This window comes from Nyctereutes procyonoides, unplaced genomic scaffold (assembly GCF_905146905.1).
Source record: "Nyctereutes procyonoides isolate TBG_1078 unplaced genomic scaffold, NYPRO_anot_genome, whole genome shotgun sequence".
Taxonomy (NCBI): Eukaryota; Metazoa; Chordata; class Mammalia; order Carnivora; family Canidae; genus Nyctereutes; species Nyctereutes procyonoides.
This window is the reverse complement of record NW_026575042.1, coordinates 29,982,586-30,002,301: the sequence shown is the minus strand read 5'-3', so window position 1 is coordinate 30,002,301 and position 19,716 is coordinate 29,982,586. Positions and strand designations below refer to the sequence as shown.

The 19,716-nt window shown below is 37.1% G+C and overlaps 2 protein-coding genes across 5 annotated transcripts in view; one reads left to right on the top strand and one right to left on the bottom strand.

Annotated features, from left to right (window-relative positions):
- The window catches only part of ACAD11 (acyl-CoA dehydrogenase family member 11), a 102,687-nt gene that overhangs the window by 43,010 nt on the left and 39,961 nt on the right, over window positions 1-19,716 (top strand). For both annotated transcript variants that reach the window (XM_055321078.1, XM_055321077.1), the window contains exons 12-13: window positions 3,754-3,861; window positions 5,392-5,490. In XM_055321078.1, the coding sequence (XP_055177053.1) occupies window positions 3,754-3,861; window positions 5,392-5,490 (207 nt within the window). The remainder of the gene's footprint in view (window positions 1-3,753; window positions 3,862-5,391; window positions 5,491-19,716) is intronic.
- On the bottom strand, window positions 6,079-11,165 carry ACKR4 (atypical chemokine receptor 4). Of its 3 annotated transcripts, none has more exons than XM_055321086.1 (2): window positions 10,980-11,165; window positions 6,079-7,952 (listed from the first exon to the last, which is right to left on the bottom strand). In XM_055321086.1, the coding sequence occupies exon 2, from the start codon at window positions 7,943-7,945 to the stop codon at window positions 6,893-6,895; it is 1,053 nt and encodes a 350-aa protein (XP_055177061.1). In that variant the 5' UTR covers window positions 7,946-7,952; window positions 10,980-11,165; the 3' UTR covers window positions 6,079-6,892. The 3 variants fall into 3 exon arrangements, with proteins under 3 accessions (XP_055177061.1, XP_055177060.1, XP_055177059.1); XM_055321085.1 differs by lacking the exon at window positions 10,980-11,165 and adding an exon at window positions 10,264-10,356; XM_055321084.1 differs by lacking the exon at window positions 10,980-11,165 and adding an exon at window positions 9,432-9,549.

The following is a 19,716-nucleotide window of genomic DNA, read 5'->3' as shown; positions in this document are numbered from 1 at the left end:
AGTCTTACTGAGAAAATGATATTCAATAAACATGTAAAAAGGCGAGAGAGTTAGCCACGCTGATATCTGGGGAAAGAGTTTCCACAGCAGAGGAAACAAAATGCATAGACCCTAAGGCAAAAGTATGATTGGTATATTACAAGAAGAGTCAAGGAAGCCGGCCTAGTTGGAAAAATATTAAGAGAAGATATCAGAGAAGAAAAGGACTTATAGGGCAGGTAAGGGCTCATATCTCCTGTGAAATGGGAAGCCATTGGAGATTTGACCAGGGGAATGACAAGATGTTACCTCAGTTTTTTTTTTTTTTAATTTTTTAAATTTTTATTTATTTATGATAGTCACACAGAGAGAGAGAGAGAGAGGCGCAGAGACATAGGCAGAGGGAGAAGCAGGCTCCGTGCACCGGGAGCCCGATGTGGATTCGATCCCGGGTCTCCAGGATCGCGCCCTGGGCCAAAGGCAGGCGCCAAACCGCTGCGCCACCCAGGGATCCCGATGTTACCTCAGTTTTAAAAGAATCACTTTGACTACTATGTTGAGAATTAACAAAAGGGGGGAAGGAAGGAAGTAGGGAGTCTGTTGTAATAATCCTAGTTAGAGATGATGGGGATTTGTTCCAGGGTGGTAGCAGTGGAAAAGGTGAGAAGCAGAAATATCCTAAGTATATTTTGAAGGAAGAGCAAAGAGAATTTCCTGATTGGATATGGGAAAGTCAAGGATGCCTCCAAAGATAATGGCATGAAAAGTTGGAAGAATAAAGGAAGGAAGCCAACTTTTCTTTAAAAGATAATATGGAAGAGATAAACCTGGAATGTAGTCTATAGAAGAGGTTTCCAAACCTGGATTTGTCAAAGAACTGGCTAAGGAACTTAAAATAGACAAACAAAACACACACACACACACACAAAGATTCACAGGCTCCATCCCTGGGGATTTGATTCGGTAGGTCTCGGGTAAACCCTGGGAATGTCTTTTGTCTTTTTTTCCCCCAAGTTACTCTAGTTACTCTGTTGCAATCAAGGACCAACATTTGATTTGTTGTAAAAGGATGATGGTATGATATCTTATATTGTCACTGAACAAGTTAGAAGTCAGTATTACCTTTTGTGCTCATTGTATGGCCCTGCTGTTAAAGCTCTCCCTCCCATAAAGAGTTAATGAAGGATGGAACTGCCACAAAGAAGTATATTGTATATCTGAGAGAAAACACAGTCTGGTTGCATAGCAAAGTGTTTGCACGGTAGACTTGGAATTATCTTCATGAAGGCCTTGGGGCATTGTGTTTTAGATCATTTCCAAAACAGATAAAGAAGGGAATGTAATTGATGCCAATTAAATACTTTGAAGGTTTTTTTAATTTTAAAAGATGAATTGTTACTCAAACTTTCCAAATAGTTCTAAAAGCTTATAGGAAACATATGTAGTCTTCCAATTTGTCTTTTCTTTTTTTGCCCTTCATGAAGTCATATGACATTTTATGTTAGAATGTTGAAAATAGCTATTTTAATTCTATAGCTATTACTAGAAAATTTGGGGTGCCTTTGGGCTGATTTAGGGGATTGTTTTTTGTAGAAGTAACTTATCTGGACTATTTACCAGCCTATAAATGATAGTGTCATTTCGCCAGCTTCTCAGAATAAACTTGCAATTTTTGGAAAGATATTATTCAATATTTACCTCATTTGAACTATAACAAACCATGAATTTAAAATAAGCAAAGGAAACAATGAGCTTCATTAATTAGATCTCAAGACTCATTTTCTGCCTCAGTCAAAAAGAATTTTAAGCTAATGTTAATCTACTAGGAATTTTGTGCATTTTAATATAACTTTGGCTCGGTTAGTAGTGTCTGAACAGAGTGGAAACACATTTTGAGAGACTTAACTTGGATTTAACTCCGTTTTCATAGGCATCTTAGGGACTATCCTTCAAGTCAGATTTATTTTTAAAATTTAAAAAAAAATTATTTATTTGAGAGAGAGAGAGAGAGAACAAACAGAGGGAGCAGCAGAGAAGAGGGAAAAGTGGGCTAACCCCGCTGGGCAGGGAGCCTGATGTGAGGCTTGATCTCAGGACCCTGGGATCATGACCTAAGCCAAAGGCAGACATTTAACTGACTGAGCCACCCAGGCACCCCATGTTCAAGTCATGTTTAGAGGTAATATTGAAAAATTCTTCCTGAAAATCTTATGAATAATCAGGGCACCTGGGTGGCTCAGTCAGTTGGGCATCAGACTCTTGATTTCAGCTCAGCTTAGGTCAACCTAAGATTAGGGTTGTGGGATCAAGGCTCCCTGCTCAGAGAGGAGACTGCTTGAGATTCTCTCTGCCCCCCATCAACCTAAGATTAGGGTTGTGGGATCAAGGCTCCCTGCTCAGAGAGGAGACTGCTTGAGATTCTCTCTGCCCCCCATCTCTCTCTCTCTCTCTCTAAAACAAAATGAATAGATCTTTTTAAAAAATTTTGAGTAATCCGTTTCAAGGGAAAGGTTTTAAATAGTATTTTTTTAATTGTTTGATAGGAACAGATATCAGAGAAAAGCTCCTAGAATGTTTTGCTCCATGGCAGACATGATGCATCCTTTGTTATATGAGACTGATACTAGTGTATCAGTAACTGAACAATGCCTTCTGGGGGTTGGAAAGGATCTTTGAAGTTATCTGCTGTCATTTTCCATCTGGGATTTTGTATTTAGCATTCTTTTTTTTTTTAAGATTTTATTTATTTATTCATGAGAGACACACATAGAGAGAAGCAGAGATACATGTAGGGTGAGAAGCAGGCTCCATGCAGAGAGCCTGACGTGGGACTCGATCCCAGGTCTCTAGGATCAGGCCCTGGGCTGAAGGCAGGTGCTAAGCCTCTGAGCCACCAGGGCTAACCTGTATTTAGCATTCTTGAGATATGACCTAGTACTCCGCTAGATGGTAGGGGTGCACAAAAGTAAGAGTAATGGTATAGGTAAAAAGACAATAATTACTCTCTGAGTTTGAGGAAGGAGATATTTCTGACTAGGTAATCAGAGATTCCTCACAATGGAAGTGGTTCAGAAGCAGAAATTTACTTAGGAATGATGGATAAAGTTAGCACAGTGTATGTTTGAGGAGCAGGAGTCTCAGCACTGGAGTCTCAGTAGAGCATAGAATAATAATTGTTCTCCAGGAGCACTGCAGTTAGGCCTAGCAAAGCATATTTGCAAGATAGCAAGGAAAGATTAAAACAGTAAATTGTTTCCCTTAGTCCTAATTGAGTCAGATGTCATTAAAGTCATGCTTTATTGGGACGCCTGGGTAGCTCAGTGGTTGAGCATCTACCTTCAGCTCAGGGCATGGTCCTGGAGACCTGGGATCGAGTCCCACATCAGGCTCCACTGAGGAGCCTGCTTCTCCCCTCTGTCTGTGTCTCTGCCTCTCTCTCTGTGTCTCTCATGAATAAATAAATAAAATCTTAAAAAAAAAAAGCCATGCTTTATTGAGGTGAAGCAGACAAGTGTGTGTAATTCAACACAAGTTGAATAAATATGCACCAAATGCCATATACTTATAACTATTTATGGTGTACCTTCATAAAAATCACATTTACTCTTACGTTTCAAAATATTTTTGTAAGCAAACATTTGCTTTAAAAAGATACATGTGTATATTATCAACATAAAGTTTGGATTTCACATTGGGAAGTTTTTATTTTATTTTATTTTTTTACATTGGTAGGTTTTTAAATGCAAAAGAAATGTTTTTTCTTATTACTTACAGACACAGGGAACATGGAAGTGCTCCACCAATATGGAAGTGAAAAGCAAAAGCAGCAGTGGCTCGAGCCTCTTCTTCAAGGGAACATTGCCTCCTGCTTCTGTATGACAGGTAAAAGCAAATCATGGTTCTCCCCTTGTGCAGTCAGTCATCCTGGAGTTATGGATGATGTAAAGAAATGAAAGAGGTGACTCTGTGTTTCAGGCAAATTTGCCCATGGACAGAGATATGTATATGTTTTGAGCTCAGTTTCAAATTTTGACATGTTTAAATGTGCAGAATAAAATTATCCTACCCTTTGGGAGGATACCAGTTGATGTTTCCTGATAGTCTACTTTAGGCATTTAGCAGCAGAGTAAACCTAACTTCATAATCTTTTGACTTAACATTTCTAAAATTGCCATCTATGCATATCTATTATCTTTTTTGCTCTTATCTATGAAATATTCATCTTTGTAATAATTTTTATTGTAGTTACAAATACTTAATTCTGCCATAAACCTAGAAAAATACAACATTCACCAATGCTGGTCACATAGTTCAAATTATGATCATGAAGAGAAGTAAAATTAGGAGCATGTTAATAAAAATGGGTTTGGTACCATTTGTACATAGGAAGCAGCAATTAAGAATTCTTCAAAGGAGGGGAGGTAGATGAGGGGATGGGGTAACTGGGTGACAGGCATTAAGGAGAGCACATGATGAGATGAGCACTGGGTGTTATACTATATGTTGGCAAGATAAATTTAAATTAAAAAAAATTCTTCAAAGGAAAAAGTCATCATTTTATAGTTGAGCTTACTATTAAACTAAATGTCATCTGGCCATAATTTTGGCCAGATTAAAAAGTCTTCTATAACATTGCATATATTTATAATAGCACAACGGATCTCCATTTAAAATCAGTAAGAGACATTTATTGAACATCTGCAGTATGATGTTGTCTACAAAGAACTAATTGGAGGTTATAAAATAAGTACACAGCTCTCTCTCTCTAAAGAAGCCCCATAGGTCTCTAGTTATAGAAATAGAACACAAAAAATATCAGGACTCATTTAAAAGAGCAGCATAGTAACAAGTACAGATTACTATGATTGAGGGCTAGCCTGTACATTTTGAAATGCCATATAGTAAAGCAATTGTGTGAGGGTGTCCCATGGAAAACTTTCTGACGACATTGTGTTGAGCAGGCTTTACAAAATGCAAAATGAAAGCATTACTGATGGAATTTGCAAGGCACAGTTAGAAATTATCTAAGATAGTAAACTAGGTGGTGCGGGAATCCAGCTTGCAAAATCTTAGTATTTAGTAGATTTCCATTGTGGGCAATAAAGAACAATATTTTTAATCTACTTTTGATAATTGGAGAAAGGATTGAGTGAGTTATCTCAAACCATGTATCTGTGAGGAAAACAAGGACACAATTGCTGATCCCCAGTGTTCGAAATCCATTCGTTCATTCTTCCAATGCACATTTATTGAATACCTACTAAGTGTAGGTTATAGGAGAACCAGGGTGGAAGGGGGAAAGGATAGGAACATTCCTCTATCCCCAAAGAGTTCAGATTTCCTTATCTAAAGTCTCTTTTGTAAATTATTGATGTTTGCCTGCCTATAAATTCAACCTTTGCTTATTTATAGAGCCCAATGTAGCTTCAAGTGATGCCACAAACATTGAATGTAGCATCCAACGAGATGGAGACAGCTATGTAATTAATGGCAAGAAATGGTGGAGCAGTGGTGAGTATTCAGATCCATCCTTTGTCCCAGCTACTATGTTAGAATATGATAGTTATTAGTTTCATGATCATAGTTCTTTAAATTCTACCTTTGAAAGCATATTCAAATTTAGAAATATTTGATAAAAAGAAAAGTAATTTTTATTTCTTTTTAAATACTTATTTATTTAGGAGAGAGGGAAAGAGTGTAAGGGTGGGAGCAGGGAGGGGAAAAGGAGAAAGGGAAAGAAACTCTAAGCAGACTCCATGCTGAGTGCAGAGCCCAATGTGGGGATTGATCTCAGAACCCGGAGATCATGACTTGAGCCAAAACCAAGAGCCAGAGGCTCAACCAGCAGTGCCACACAGGCATCTCAAGAAAAGTAATTTTAAGATAGCATATCTTGATTAGGCAATATTTCTTTTAAGAGCAGAAAACATTTTTTTCTCTTCAGTTTTATAGTTCACAATTTTTTGTAGTTTGTGACAGAAAATTCATATTAGTGCACACTGTTGATCATTGTAATACCTATTAAAATTAAATTTCAGTAGGGATATATTAAATGAACTCTAATAATTTATAAATAATTAGATTTAAAGAGATAAGATGTACATGTTATTAAAAATTGTTTATTGTGTCACATATTTTTATTGCTTAAAAATACAAGTGCTTAAGCAAAAAATCAGAATCTATACATAAGAAATGTATTTAGTCAACTCTCAGTAATAGATTCACATAAATGATGAGCCCTTTAGGAAACTGCAAAATTGGCACCTAGGTAAAGTATATGATTATCGAAAGATTGCTTCTAACAGGATAACCAGTTTATTACTAAAGAAAATTAACAACATGGAAGCAAATTATGTGTTCAGAAATTTATCAGGGATAAAAAGAAAAAAAAATGAAATTTACTAGGGATGTATTAAAAGGACCAGTAAAGCTTTTTATGTATTTTTTGATTGTTCAATTGTTATTCTTTCTGGGCTCTTTGGAAATCACTTATAAACTAAGAAACAGGAAAAAAGGATTAAACTTTGTGTGTAGTTATTCAGTTACTGAAATCATGCAGTAAAATCATTCTTACATTAAAATTTAAATCATTTAAAATCAGAAATGCTCCTTAATATGTCTTTTTATTAATCTGTTTCAGATGGTCTAATTCATAGAATGGTGTCTTTATTATTTATGCCTGTTAATACTATTTTCTTGTATTGTTAATTTTAAGTTCATGTTTTGCACATTTATTATTTCGTTTCCTCTTCTTCTTGGCTGCTACATTTGCCCCATCCTCCCCCACCTCTTGATTGCTGTAAGTTGGCACCAACTTGAGATTTGAGATTTAAGTTTCACAATAAAGCAGATGTTTTATCTGAAGGAGAAACATCATTCATGTGTATCGAAGCAGGAGACAGCAGTTTCACATTTAAATGCTAAAAGTACTAGTTGGCTCTGTGGGATCTTCTGAATCAAAAGGAATCTCTTCCACATTCCGTCTTTGTCTTCTCCAGGACCCATATTTCTTAGCAACTTTGATAATGTAGTTTTTAAAAGAGGCTCCCATGAAAACATAGAGGATTGGGTTGAGGCAGCTGTGAAAAAGTGCAATGCTCTCTGTAATTTGGATGGCAACATCCATGCGTTTGCTCATGTCGCAGTCAGTGATGAGGGAGTAGATGATGTCTATGACTTGGCAGAGCCTGACAATGTTATAAGGCAGCTGAGTGACCATGAAAACTATAACCACTGTGAGCAGAACTTTGAGGGGTCGGGATTTTTTAATGTCGGGCATCCTGATGAGGGTCCTTGCTGTGACAAAATAGCACACTCCCATGATAAGAAAGGGTATTACAAATCCGATGCAGATTTCCAGCATTTGAATTGATGCTTTCACCGAAGTTCCTAGGTAATATGGAAAGATGGGAAGGCACCTGGCCTTGTGATTTACCGTATAAAAAACCAGCTGAGGTATACTCAGCAAGATGGCAGTCATCCAGACACAGAAACAGACAAGCCAGCATGTTCTCCCCACTCCTGACTGACTTGGGGCTTTAGTTACTGCCCAGTATCGGTCTATGCTGATACAAGCCAGAAACTGCATTCCAGACACAAAGTTGACCGTGTATAAGGCTGAAGTGACTTTGCACATGATTCTCCCTAAAACCCACCCATGAACTGCATTCACTGCCCAAAAAGGCAGAGTGAATAGAAGGAGTAGATCTGCCACTGCCAAATTCAAGATGTACACATCTGTTTTGGTTCTCTGCTTCTTGTAATAGGCATAAATTGCCACTACTATGGAATTGCCTGCAATTCCAATGATGAAAGCTATTGTGAAGAAGGCAGGCAGGAAAACTTTTGCAAATTTTCTGACTTCTTCTTTTATACAGATCACTTCATACTGACTGTAGTCATGAGTGCCATTCACTTCATTTTCCTCATAATAGTAATCCGTTGACTGGTTGTGTTCCAAAGCCATGGCTCCACTGTAAATGTCAAAAAGAATACAGAATATTCATTTTAATATTGTTTAAAAGGAAGCACTTTTTTCTAAAGAATTCATTCATTCATTCACTCATTCTTCCATTTATTTATTTATTTATGAGAGAGAGAGAGTGTATGAGCAGGGTGAGGGGCAGAGGGAGAAGTAGACTCCCTGCCAAGTAGGGAGCCCAAAGTGGGGCTTCACATGGGGCCCCATCCCTGGACTACAGGATTATGACCTGAGCCGAAGGCAGACGCTTAACCACCTAAACCACTCAGACGCCCCATAAAAGGAAGCACTTTTTAATCTAACATATGTTTTGTTCTTTTACTAGAGAGATTGTTGCCATAACCTAGGTGAGGCTGAATCTGCTGCTTTTTGAAATTTAGAACTCTTCAGTGGAGGCCACATTGGAATACATCCCTAAGATTAGTTCTTCATCCTTTGTTTTTACAAGTCTATGTGCAGGAGCTGGGATTTACACAAGAAAGATAAAAATAATACCCTGAGGAATTTTCCTAAACATTAAATCCTAAATCAAAGTAATGATTTTTATGTAAAAATAGTTTTTAAAATATGAAAAGTTAGTCAGATTTCAACAAAAGGAATAAAAAATATTCTATTTTTTACATATACAACTTTTTGGTTCTTATGCAGTTTATCAACAGTAAATTAAATAAAAGATTATTTTATTTATCTAAAAGAAATTTATTTTTATTATTTATAAACTTATTTTTAAAAATAAATTCATGGGTAGCCCCAGTGACTCAGCAGTTTAGTGCTGTCTTAAGCCCCGGGCGTGGTCCTGGAGTGCCAGGATGGAGTCCCACATTGGGCTCCCTGCATGGAGCCTGTTTCTCCTCTGCCTGTGTCTCTGCCTCTCTCTCTCTCTGTATGTCTCTCATGAATAAATAAATAAAATCTTTTTTAAAAAAAAGTAAGAATAAACACTGAGGTAATTTATTTGTTATTTTAAAATAAATTTATTTTTATTTATTTTTTTAAAGATAAAATAAAAAGCGCTAAACCGCTGAGCCACCCAGCCTGCCCCTATTCTTACTTTCACTAGATGGCCTTTATAAAACAAAATCTCCTCTAGTTAACTTACCTTCAAAACCTGTCACACATGCTGAATGCATGCTACCATTCAGTAGCATCATTCCCCCAGTTAGCTAAGCCTTAAGCCTACACTGTCCTTGACTTCCCTCACCTTCATCTCTAATTTCCAGTCAGCTCCTAAATTCTGATTTTTACCTTCCAAACAGATTGTGAATCTGCCTCTTCCTCTTAATTTGCCCTCTTTGACACATCTGCACAATTCAACCATCAGGGTTTCTTACCTATTACAGTACCTTCCCAACTGGTATTTGCTATTCTTATTCCTCCTTACCACCTCTTTGCCAAAATCATTTTTCTTATTGCCAGCAGAGTTCTCCGTCTCTGAAATGTCAATCTGTCACTCTTCTGCTTAATTCCTTACCTGAAAGACAATTTCTTCACCTGAAAGCTACAATCCAGGCTCCTTAGCATGATGCCCAAGGCTCCCTCCATAATGTGATCCTACCCATGGTTCCTGCTACATCCCTCTACTACTATGCACCCACGCTGTGGTACATCTCTCTACTACACGCCCCAGACAGTTATAGTACTCATTTGCAAGCAGTTTGTTGGCACATGCTATGCTGCAGCACGTGTCTACATCATTACTCATTCTGTTCCTTCATCTGATAGACTATTTCCTGCCCTTCCTTAAAGGGCCAATTCCTCCTCAATTAACTTGGCCATCGCCTCCGCAGAAGACTTTCCCGATCCAATATCTACATACATACCCACGTTCATTCTCAGAGAATTGACCCCATCCTGTGGAAAAGATGGGTTTCTTAGTTTCCTAAGAGTATGACCTGTTGGATTTATGTTTATAACTACTACCTTATAGAGTGACTGGTATATACTAGGTGCTCAGTAAATACTTGTCAAACTTAAGGTTTTACAAACAGGTAGAGCTACTAGTCTAGAATTGGATACATGATATGGCAGGAATCTTCTGGTCTCATCATTAGTTGTTTTACCATTTTGGTTCATTATTAAGATGAACTTGCACAGAATTCACAAGTTTTAAAATGTATGTAAAAATCACTTTCAGTGTTTTATATTGCTGAGTTTTATTTTGCCTTTTCCTTAGCTTTTCTGTCTCCGTTTGGTTATTTTTATCCTTGGAAGAAGCTCTGACATTCTTACATCATCATTAATGAAAATATTATTTTCAAAGCAGTGTGTCATCTTATGGTACATTTCCAAAAATATATTCTTACCCTTTTTGGATGAATAAAGCAAAGAAGGCTCCTTGATGAGGAAGTCCTGGAAGAACTGCTTTCATTATGTAAAAACCAGGTGCCAACAGCTTAAAATGACTATGTTTATACTTAAGTTTTTTTGAAAAGTTCCAATCTGGAAGACCGTTCTGGTCATCATTTTCTTATGTGTTAATTATTAACCCAGTATGAACTTTGTTCTTTCTTTCTCATTCATCTCAAATGAGAACCTGATGATAAGGAATAATATGCCCAAATAATATAAGATATTAAGGAAGTATATTTTTAAATAAGAATCTTACTAAAAATGTGGGCAAATAGGATAAGAATGGAAATTATTTGCAGAAATGATCCTTCTGGCAGATATATAGGAACACATTTTAGATGTCTTTATAATTACGACAAGAATAAAAAAAATAGCATTTGTAAAACAAAGCAGAAAAAAATGGTATAGCAATACCTAGTTTCTCATTAACAAAGTTTCATAGGCAAGTAATGGGATTAAAATAATACCAGAAATAATAAAATATTTTCTTCTTGCTATATTCAGATTTTTAAGATTAAAGTACATAGCTGTTTTTATATAGCTCTTTTTTGCATGTTAACATTTAGACTTTTGTGCATCAAGATTCCCTCTACATAGGTAAATATACAAAGTCTTTGGACTTTAAAAAATAATCTTATCCAAGTTAGAATGAGAAAAAGAAAAAACCAACCTGTTTCAGTGTGCAGAGAGGAGCAGTCTTGAGTGCAGAGTAAAATCAAATGACCTCTTTAACTCAGGCTACTTTTGTTTTCGTTTTATTACCCCGCCTTTGTCTTGCATCCAAGAGGGCTTTCCTGAAATTTAACCTTGTGAGCACTTGATCTTTTATTTTTTGTATCACCATGCTGTGAAGTCCTATCCAAGTTCCAAGATGTCTTAGGGTACAAATTTGAAGGAATTCTATCTTGTTTCAAAAACTACGGACCTTTCAAAGTTTCCACTTAGAAGAAAGGAACAAGAAAGTGCTTGCAGCTGGGGAACCAAAGGCCAAACCAAAAAAATATACTCGAGAGAGCATCAAGGCAGCTAATGAGCACTTGTAGAATACTCTGAAAAGTTATTTTGTCTAAGAAAGAAAAGAAAAAGGACTTTGACCCAGAAAGTTCTCTTTTTAAAAAGAAATTATCTTAAATTATCACGGACTAAATTCTGAATGATAATTAGGCATGTGTAGAACAATATTTTTTGTGCCATATCATTTAATATTTTACTTAAGCTATTAGACTACTCTTGGTTTTTCTATATTTTTTCCCTGTCATTGACCCCAGAGTATGCCTTTCCCCATGACTTTAAACTTTCTTGCCTTCTTATAACCTTTCTTTCTTTCTTTCTTTCTTTTTTTTTTTTTTCAAAGACCAGCATATAAACCTTCAAAATCCTTCAGTCTGGGGACATTGTTTTTTCCTTGCTTCCAAACAAACGAAAATTAGAGAAGGGATTCATGCAGATTCAGCCCTTCTTATTTGAACTGAAGTCTCCATGTATTTGTATAACAATTCCCTTTATTTCTTTTCTCATGCAAAGCTAGGCTCAGTCTCCACCTGCAGAGCTAATTTCAGACCCAAGCCAATTTTTCTCCCAGCAGTTGATCAAAGTTTCTTGTAGATTCACTGAAAAGAGGCTCTAAGTCACTGGATCTTTGTCTTCCTTTTCCTTCATCTTCCCACAATTTAAGTCTGAGAATACTGCCAGCTTCTCCTCCTTGTTATTCACCATTCTTTGAGGAAGGGTCCTTTGCATGTAGCTAAGCCAACTCACAAAAAAAAAAAAAAAAAAAAAAAAGCATGGATTTATGGTGTTTTTCATTTTCCAAGGTGTAGATACTCCCACCAAAGCCAACTTAAAATATCAATGTGAAGTCACTGAAAGCAAAGTTGCTAAGAGATGAGCAATAAATAATCTCTTGGCGGGCTCTTCCACACTATTCCAAGTGCGGAATAGTGCTGTCTATCCTGCACCCCCTTAGACTAGCAGCACACCCAGGGCGCTCTTCCTGGGCTGCTGACTTGGCCGGGGAAGGGATGCATCTCTTACCATGGCTGATCATTGGTCTCTGATGCCTTCTGACAGATGCTGCACCTAATGTTATCCCTGTTTTTCTAGACTATCTGGTCTTTCCCCTTCTCTTACCCTCTTACCTCTTGGTTGTTGTTTTCTTTCTTTTTTTTTTTTTTTTTGTACAAAAATATTTCTTTAAAATGAGAAATGCATCACAACAAGCTATAAAACTTAAGAGACCAACAAACACCAAAACTTCAACAAAACATTTCGATAAACTCCCTGACATACCTCAACAGTACTGTTTTTCCAGCATTTTTAGCTGTACATCCTTTTCTTCCAACTCTACTGAGGTATAGTGACAATTAAAAATTGTTTATGTTTAAGATGTAAAACTTGATAATTTGATACATATTTATACATTGTGAAATATTCACCCCAATCAAGGCAATTAACATCCATCACCTCACATAGTTATGTATGTGTGGTGAGAAACTTAAGATCAACTCTCCTAGCAAATTTCAAGCTGTTAACTGTAGTCATGTGGTTGTACATTAACTCTCTAGAACTTATTTATCTTGCATAGCTAAAACCTTCTGCCCCTTGAACAACATCTTCCCTTAAGCTCCTAGTTGCATACTTTCAATCACTTCTTCAGTTTTGTAATTTTGTAATATGTTTTCCATGAGAAGCAAAGAAATGTACTTCACATGTAGGTGAACTTGCTGTTTATGATACTCCTACAATTTTTGTCCTCATGAACATATCTATTTGATGTAATTACCTCCAAAAATGTATGGTGCATTTATTTTTATTTTTTAAAATTTCTGTATAATTAAAATATAGTGTTATATTTCAGGCATACAATATAGTGATTCATCAATTCCATACATCACCTGGTGCTTACAGGAGCAAGTGCACTCCTTAATCCCCATCACCTATTTCACTCATCCCCTACTAACCTCCCCTGTAGTAACCATCAATTTGTTCTCTATAATTAAGATTTTTTTCTTGATTTACCTCTCCCTCTCTTTTTTTCTCTTTGCTCATTCGTTTCTTAAATGCCACATATGAGTGAAATCTTATTTCACTCATTTGTCTTTCTCTGACTTATTTCACTTACTATTATACTGTCTAACTCCTTTCATGTCATTGCACATGGCAAGATTTCATTCTTTTTTATGGCTGAATAATATTCCTGTGTGTGTGTGTGTGTATCTTTATCCATTCATCAACTGATGGACACTTGGGCTCCTTCCATATCTTGGCTATTATAAATAATGCTGCTATAAACAGATGGGTACATGTATCCCATTAGTGATTTTGTATTCTTTGATTGTTTTCTTCATTATGCAGAAGCTTTTTAGTTTGATGTAGTCCCAATAGTTTATTTTTGCTTTTTTTCCCCTTGCCTCAAGAGACAGATTTAGAAAGAAGTTGCTACAGTTAATGTCAAATAAGTTACAGCCTGTGTTCTCTTCTAGGATTTTTATGATTTCAGGTCTCACATTTAGGTCTTTAATAATTCATTTTGAGTTTATTTTTGTGTATGATATAAGAAAGTGATCTAGTTTCATTCTTTTGCATATAGCTGTCAAGTTTTCCTAGCACCATTTGTTGAAGAGATGGTCTTTTACCATTGGATATTCTTTCCTGCTTTGTTGAAGACTAATTGACCATATATTATGGGTTTATTGCTGGGTTTTCTGTTCCATTGGTCTGTGTGTCTACTTTTGTGCCAGTACCATGCTGTTTTGATGACTACAGCTTTGTAATGTAACTTGAGGTCTGGAATTGTGATGCCTCCAGCTCTGCTTTCCTTTTTTGAGGTTACTCTGGCTATTCGGGGTCTTTTGTGGCTCCATATACATCTCAGGATTGTTTGTTCTAGTTCTGTGAAAAATGCTCTTGGTATTTTGATACAGGTTGCGTAAAACCTATAGATTGCTTTTAGTAGTATAGACATTTAACAACATTTGTTCTGCCAGTCCATGAGCATAGAGTATTTTTCCATTTCTTTGTGTCACCCTCAGTTTCTTTCATCAATGTCTTAGAGTTTTTGGAGCACAAGTCTTTCACCTTTTTGGTTAGGTTTATTCCCAGGTATCTTATTATTTTTGATTCAGTTGTAAATGAGATTGTTTTCTTTCTGCTGCTTCATTATTAGTGTATACAAATGCCACAGATTTCAGCACAGTGGTTTTGTATCCTGAAACTTTACTGAATTCATTTATCACTTCTAGTAGTTTTTTGGTGGGGGCTTTAGGGTTTTCTATATATAATGTCATATCATCTGCAAATAGTGAGAGTTTTACTTCTTCCTGAGCAATTTGAATGCCTTTTATTTCTTCTTGTTGTCTGATTGCTATGGCTAGGACTTCTAGTACTATGTTGAATAAAAGTGGTGAGAGTGGATATCCTAAGAACAAGCTTGGCCGTGGGGGAAAAGCTGTCAGTTTTTCACCATTGTGTTTGATGTTCACTGTGGGCTTTTCCATATATGGCCTTTAATATGTTGAGGTGTGTTACCTCTAAACCTACTTTGAGGGTTTTTATCACGAATGGATGTACTTTGTCAAATGCTTTTTCTGCATCTATTGAAATGATCATATGGTTTTTATCCTTCCTCTTACTGATGTGTTATATCACAGTGATTGTTTTATAAATATTGAGCCACCCTTGCATCCGGAAATCCCACTTGCTTATGGTGAATGATTTTTTTAATGTGTTGTTTGATTTGGTTTACCAATATTTTTTTGAAGTTTTTTGCATTTATATTCATCAGAGATATTGGCCCATAGTTCTCTTTTTTTTTTTTTTTTTTTTGTGGTTGACTTTGTTGGGTTTTGGTATCAGGGTGATATTGGCCTTATAAAATGATTTTGAAAGTTTTCCTTCTTCTATTTTTTTTAAGATTTTATTTATCTATTCATGAGAGACAGAGAGAGAGAGGCAGAGACCCAGGCAGAGGCAGAAGCAGTCTCCTAATAGGGAGCCTGATGTGGGACTCGATCCTCGGACTCCAGGATCATACCCTGAGCCAAAGGCAGATGCTCAACCGCTGAGCCACCCAGGCATCCCAAATAAGTAAATAAAATCTTATAAAGAAAGGGAGGGAGGGAAGGAGGGAGGGAGGGATGGAAGGAAGGAGAAGGAGAAGGAGGAAGGAAGAACCAGCTCCTGGTTTCATTGATCTATTATTTTTTAGTTTATATATCATATATTTCTGCTCTAATCTAAAGATTAATTATTTCCTTCCTTCTGCTCGTTTTGGATTTTGTTTGTTCTTTTTCTGACTCCTTTAGGTGTTAAGGTTAGGTTATTTGAGATTTTTCTTGGTGTTGAGGTAGACCAGTATTGCTATTATCTTATCTCCTAGAACTGTTTTTGCTACATCCCAAATGTTTTGGACTCTTGTGTTTTCATTTTTGCTTGTTTCTTGTTTCTGTGTACTTTATTTCTTCTTTGATTTCTTGGTTGCCACATTCATTGTGTAGTAGCATGTTATTTAACTTCCATGCAGATTTTTTTTTTTTTGTGGTTGGCTTCTAGTTGTGTTTTTTTTTTTTTAAGATTTTATTTATGTATTCATGAGAGGCACACAGAGAAAGACAGAGATATAGACAGAGGGAGAAGCAGGCTTCCTGTGGGAGCCTGATGTGGGACTCGATCTCAGAACCCTGGGATCACGACCTCAGCTGAAGGCAGATGCTTAACCACTGACCCACCGATGTGCCCCAGCTTCTAGTTTCATACCACTGTGATAAGAAAAGATGAATGGTATGATTTCAATCTTTTTGAGTTTGTTGAAGCTTGTTTTGTGCACTAATATGTGATTTATCCTAGAGAATATTCCATGTGCACTTGGAAAGAATGTATATTCAGTTGCTTTAGTTCCAAATGTTCTGAATATATCTGCTAAATCCTTCTGGTCCAGTGTGGCATTCAAAGCCAGTGTTTCCTTGTTGATTTTCTATTTGGATGATCTATCCATTGATGTAAGTGAGGTGTTAAAGTCACCTGCTGTTATTATATTACTGTTGATTGGTTCGTTTGTTATTTATGTATCTGGGTGCTCCCATGTTGAGTACATATATATTTATTAATGTTATATCCTCTTGTTGGAGTGTCTCCTTTATTATTATATAATGTCCTTCTTTGTCTCTTTTTACACATTTTGTTCTAAAGCCTGTTTTGTCCAATAGAAATATTGCTACTCTGGCTTTCTTTTGGCATCCATTTTCATGAAAGATGTTTCTCTAGCCCTTCACTTTTTTTTTTTTTAAGATTTTATTTATTTATTCATGAGAGACAGAGAGGGGACTGCATGCAGAGACACAGGCAGAGGGAGAAGCAGCCTCCATGTAGGGAGCCTGACGGACTCGATTCCGGGTCCCCAGGATCAGGCCCTGGACTGAAGGCAGTGCTAAACCACTGAGCCACCCAGTCTGCCCTATCCCTTCACTTTCAATCTGCTAGGTATCTTTAGATCTGAAATGAGTCTCTTCTAGGCAGCATGTGGATGTGTCTTGTTTTTTATCCATTCTGTCACCCTATGTCTTTTGATTGGACTATTTACTCCATTTACACTCAAAGTAATTAAATTATATATATGTAATTAACAAGTTTTGTTACTTGTTTTGTGGTTGTTTTTGCAGTTTTATTCTGATCCTTTCTTCTCTTTCTCTATTTCTTGGTTTGCTGGTTTTATTTAGTGATACATTTGGATTCCTCACACTTTATTTTTTCATACTATTACTGTTTTCTGACTTATGGTTACCATTTGGTTTATATGTAACACTTTATTCACATAGCAGTCTATATTAAGCTGATGGTCACTTAATTTTGAACTCATTCTTTACTTCTCTTCCTTCCATGCTTCAGATATTTGTCATCTTATTTTATATGCTTTTATTTTGTGCTTCTTGACTGATTTTTACAGATACACACACATACACACACATGTATGTATTTGGGGGGATTTCTTTATTCGCTTTTGTGCTTCCTATTTTTTTAACTCTTCTTTATGATTTTGATTTTCCACTTAGTCTCCCTTAATATTTCTTGTAGAGCTGGTTTAATGGTCATGAATTCTTCTAACTTTGGGAAACTCTATCTTTCCTTGTATTCTAAATGATAGCTTTGCTAGATAGAGTATTCTTTTTTTTTTTTTTTAAGATTTTATTTATTTTTTTGAGACAGAGACAGAGCATAAACAGGAGGAGGAGCAGAGGGAGAAGCGGACTCCCGGCTGAACAGGAGCCCAATGCAGGGCTCAATCCCAAGACCTCGAGATCATGACCTGAGCCAAAGACAGACACTTAACTAACTGCCTGAGCCACCGAGGCGCCCCTGGATAGAATATTTTTGACTACAGATTTTCCCCTTTCACACATCATGCCACTTTCTTCTGTCCTGCAAAGTTTCTACTAAAAGAAATCAACTAATAGCCTTAGAGGTTTCCTTTGTATAAAACTATCTTTTTTTTTTCTTGCAACCTTTAAAATTCTTTATCACTCTTTTTTTTTTTTTTTTTTTTGCCATTTTAATTATTGTGTGTCTTGGTGTGGACCTCCTTGGGTTGAATTTGTTGGGGGCATCTCTGTGCCTCCTGAATCTGGATCTGTGTTTCCCTTCTCAAATTTTTCCTCTTATTTCTTCAAATACATTTTCTGCCTCCCTTTCTCTCTCTTTTGGGATCCCTATAATATGAACATTATTATGCTTGATGGAGTCACTGAGTTCTTTAATTCTGTTCTCATTTTGCAGTATTTGTTGGTCTGCCACTTTTCAGCTTGGTTGCTTTCCATTACTTTGTCCTCCAGGTCACTGATACATTCCTCTGCTTTCTGTAGCCTACTATTTATTTCGTATATTGTATTTTTAATTTCATCATTGAGTTTTTTTGTCTCTAATAAGTTTTTTTCGAGTTTTTTTCATCTCTGATATGTTAGTTTTTCTCTCTTTCTCAATGGTTTTGCTAATGTCCTTCATCTTTTTCTGGAGTCCAATAAGTATCTTTATTATTATTACTTTAAATTCTTTATCAGGCCCTTATTTCTGCTTCACTTAGATCTCCTGCTGTGATTTTATGTTATTCGTTCATTTGGGACATATTTTTTATCTCCTCATTTTTGTCTATTTCTTTGTGTCTGTTTCTGTTTGTTAGGAAAGTCAGCTATGTCTTCTGCTAATGAAAGTCATGGTTTTATGAAAAAAAAAGGTCCTGTAGTGCCCTACAGCACAGGATCCCCCTGTTCACCAGAACCTGGCACTTCACAAGAGTCTTCTGTGTGTGTTGTTTGCATCCTGCTGTTGTGTCTGAGTTGCTTTTCCTTTCAGTCCAGACATCTGCACTGAATCTCAGCCTGTTGTGGGCTGTGCTTGTTCTCTGTGATGTTAGTGAAACCCACGAAGCCTGGTTCTGAGGGGGCATGGCTACAGAAGAGCTTGGGGACAGGACGGTGGTGTTAGCAATATTTGTTCTGAGCTACTAGTCCTAGGCTGGGCCCTCTGAAATGCAGAGGCATTAACAAAATTCGTGCTGAACCCAGGAGGCTTGGACTAGGCAAGTCTTCTGGGAGAACAGTGCAGGTGCATTGCTAGCAGGTTAGGCAGCAAGTGACTGCACAACACCATCTCCCACAAGTGGCTCTGTGTTTAGGAGGGGGGAGTAGGGAGAAGGGAAATGGTACCCATGAACTCCTTTGTTCCCAGAGAAGTCCCCGGACACACTCCAAAGTCAGTGTAAACAGATCTCCCTCCCATTGTACAAACTGTCACTTCTATGTTGCCTCTCTGCAGCCTATTCTCTCTTTAGGGATGGGTGCCCAGCTATCACTCCCCTCTCCATTTGCCCAATGCTGAGTCAGCTGACTTATAAAGTCCAACTCTAAGTCCCACAAGTTATACAGATGCATGGAATTCAGCCCCTCCAGTCTTCAAGGCCAGATAATATGGGGATTTGTTTTCCCTGTATGGGCCCCATGATGCTTTCCCCTCTCTGCACCTGCAGTTCCTTCCATCCTGCAGGCAGCTCCCCCAACCACCTTTTCGATTCTCTCTAACCTCTTCAACGTGGCTTCTTTTCTACAGTTAGTTGTGGAGTTTGTTCTGCTAGTCTTCAGATAGTTCTCCAGTTTATTTACTCAGATGTGATTGGTATCTATTGTAAACTTGGGACAGTGATCCCCCTACTCTGCCATCTTCCCAAGCCTACTCTCTTACTTCTTTTTCTTGATCTTACATACACTAGAGCAGTATAAAGTGAACAAGTAGCCCTCCCCTAAATTCCGAGGCCTACAAAATCCTGCATGGTCTGCTTCCATCCCTCATTGCCTCTCTCACCTTATTTCTGACTAATTTACATTTTGCTTATTTGGTCTGCCACACCAACTTCCTTGCTGTCT

What these genes read in the sequence shown, in the direction of transcription:
- ACKR4 (XM_055321084.1), bottom strand. Translation starts at nt 9,502, where the DNA reads ATGGAGGGAGCCTTGGGCATCATGCTAAGGAGCCTGGATTGTAGCTTT. An exon ending in GTGAAGAAATTGTCTTTCAG is followed by an intron (nt 7,953 to 9,431) that starts GTAAGGAATTAA and finishes TGACATTTACAG; the next exon opens with TGGAGCCATGGCTTTGGAAC.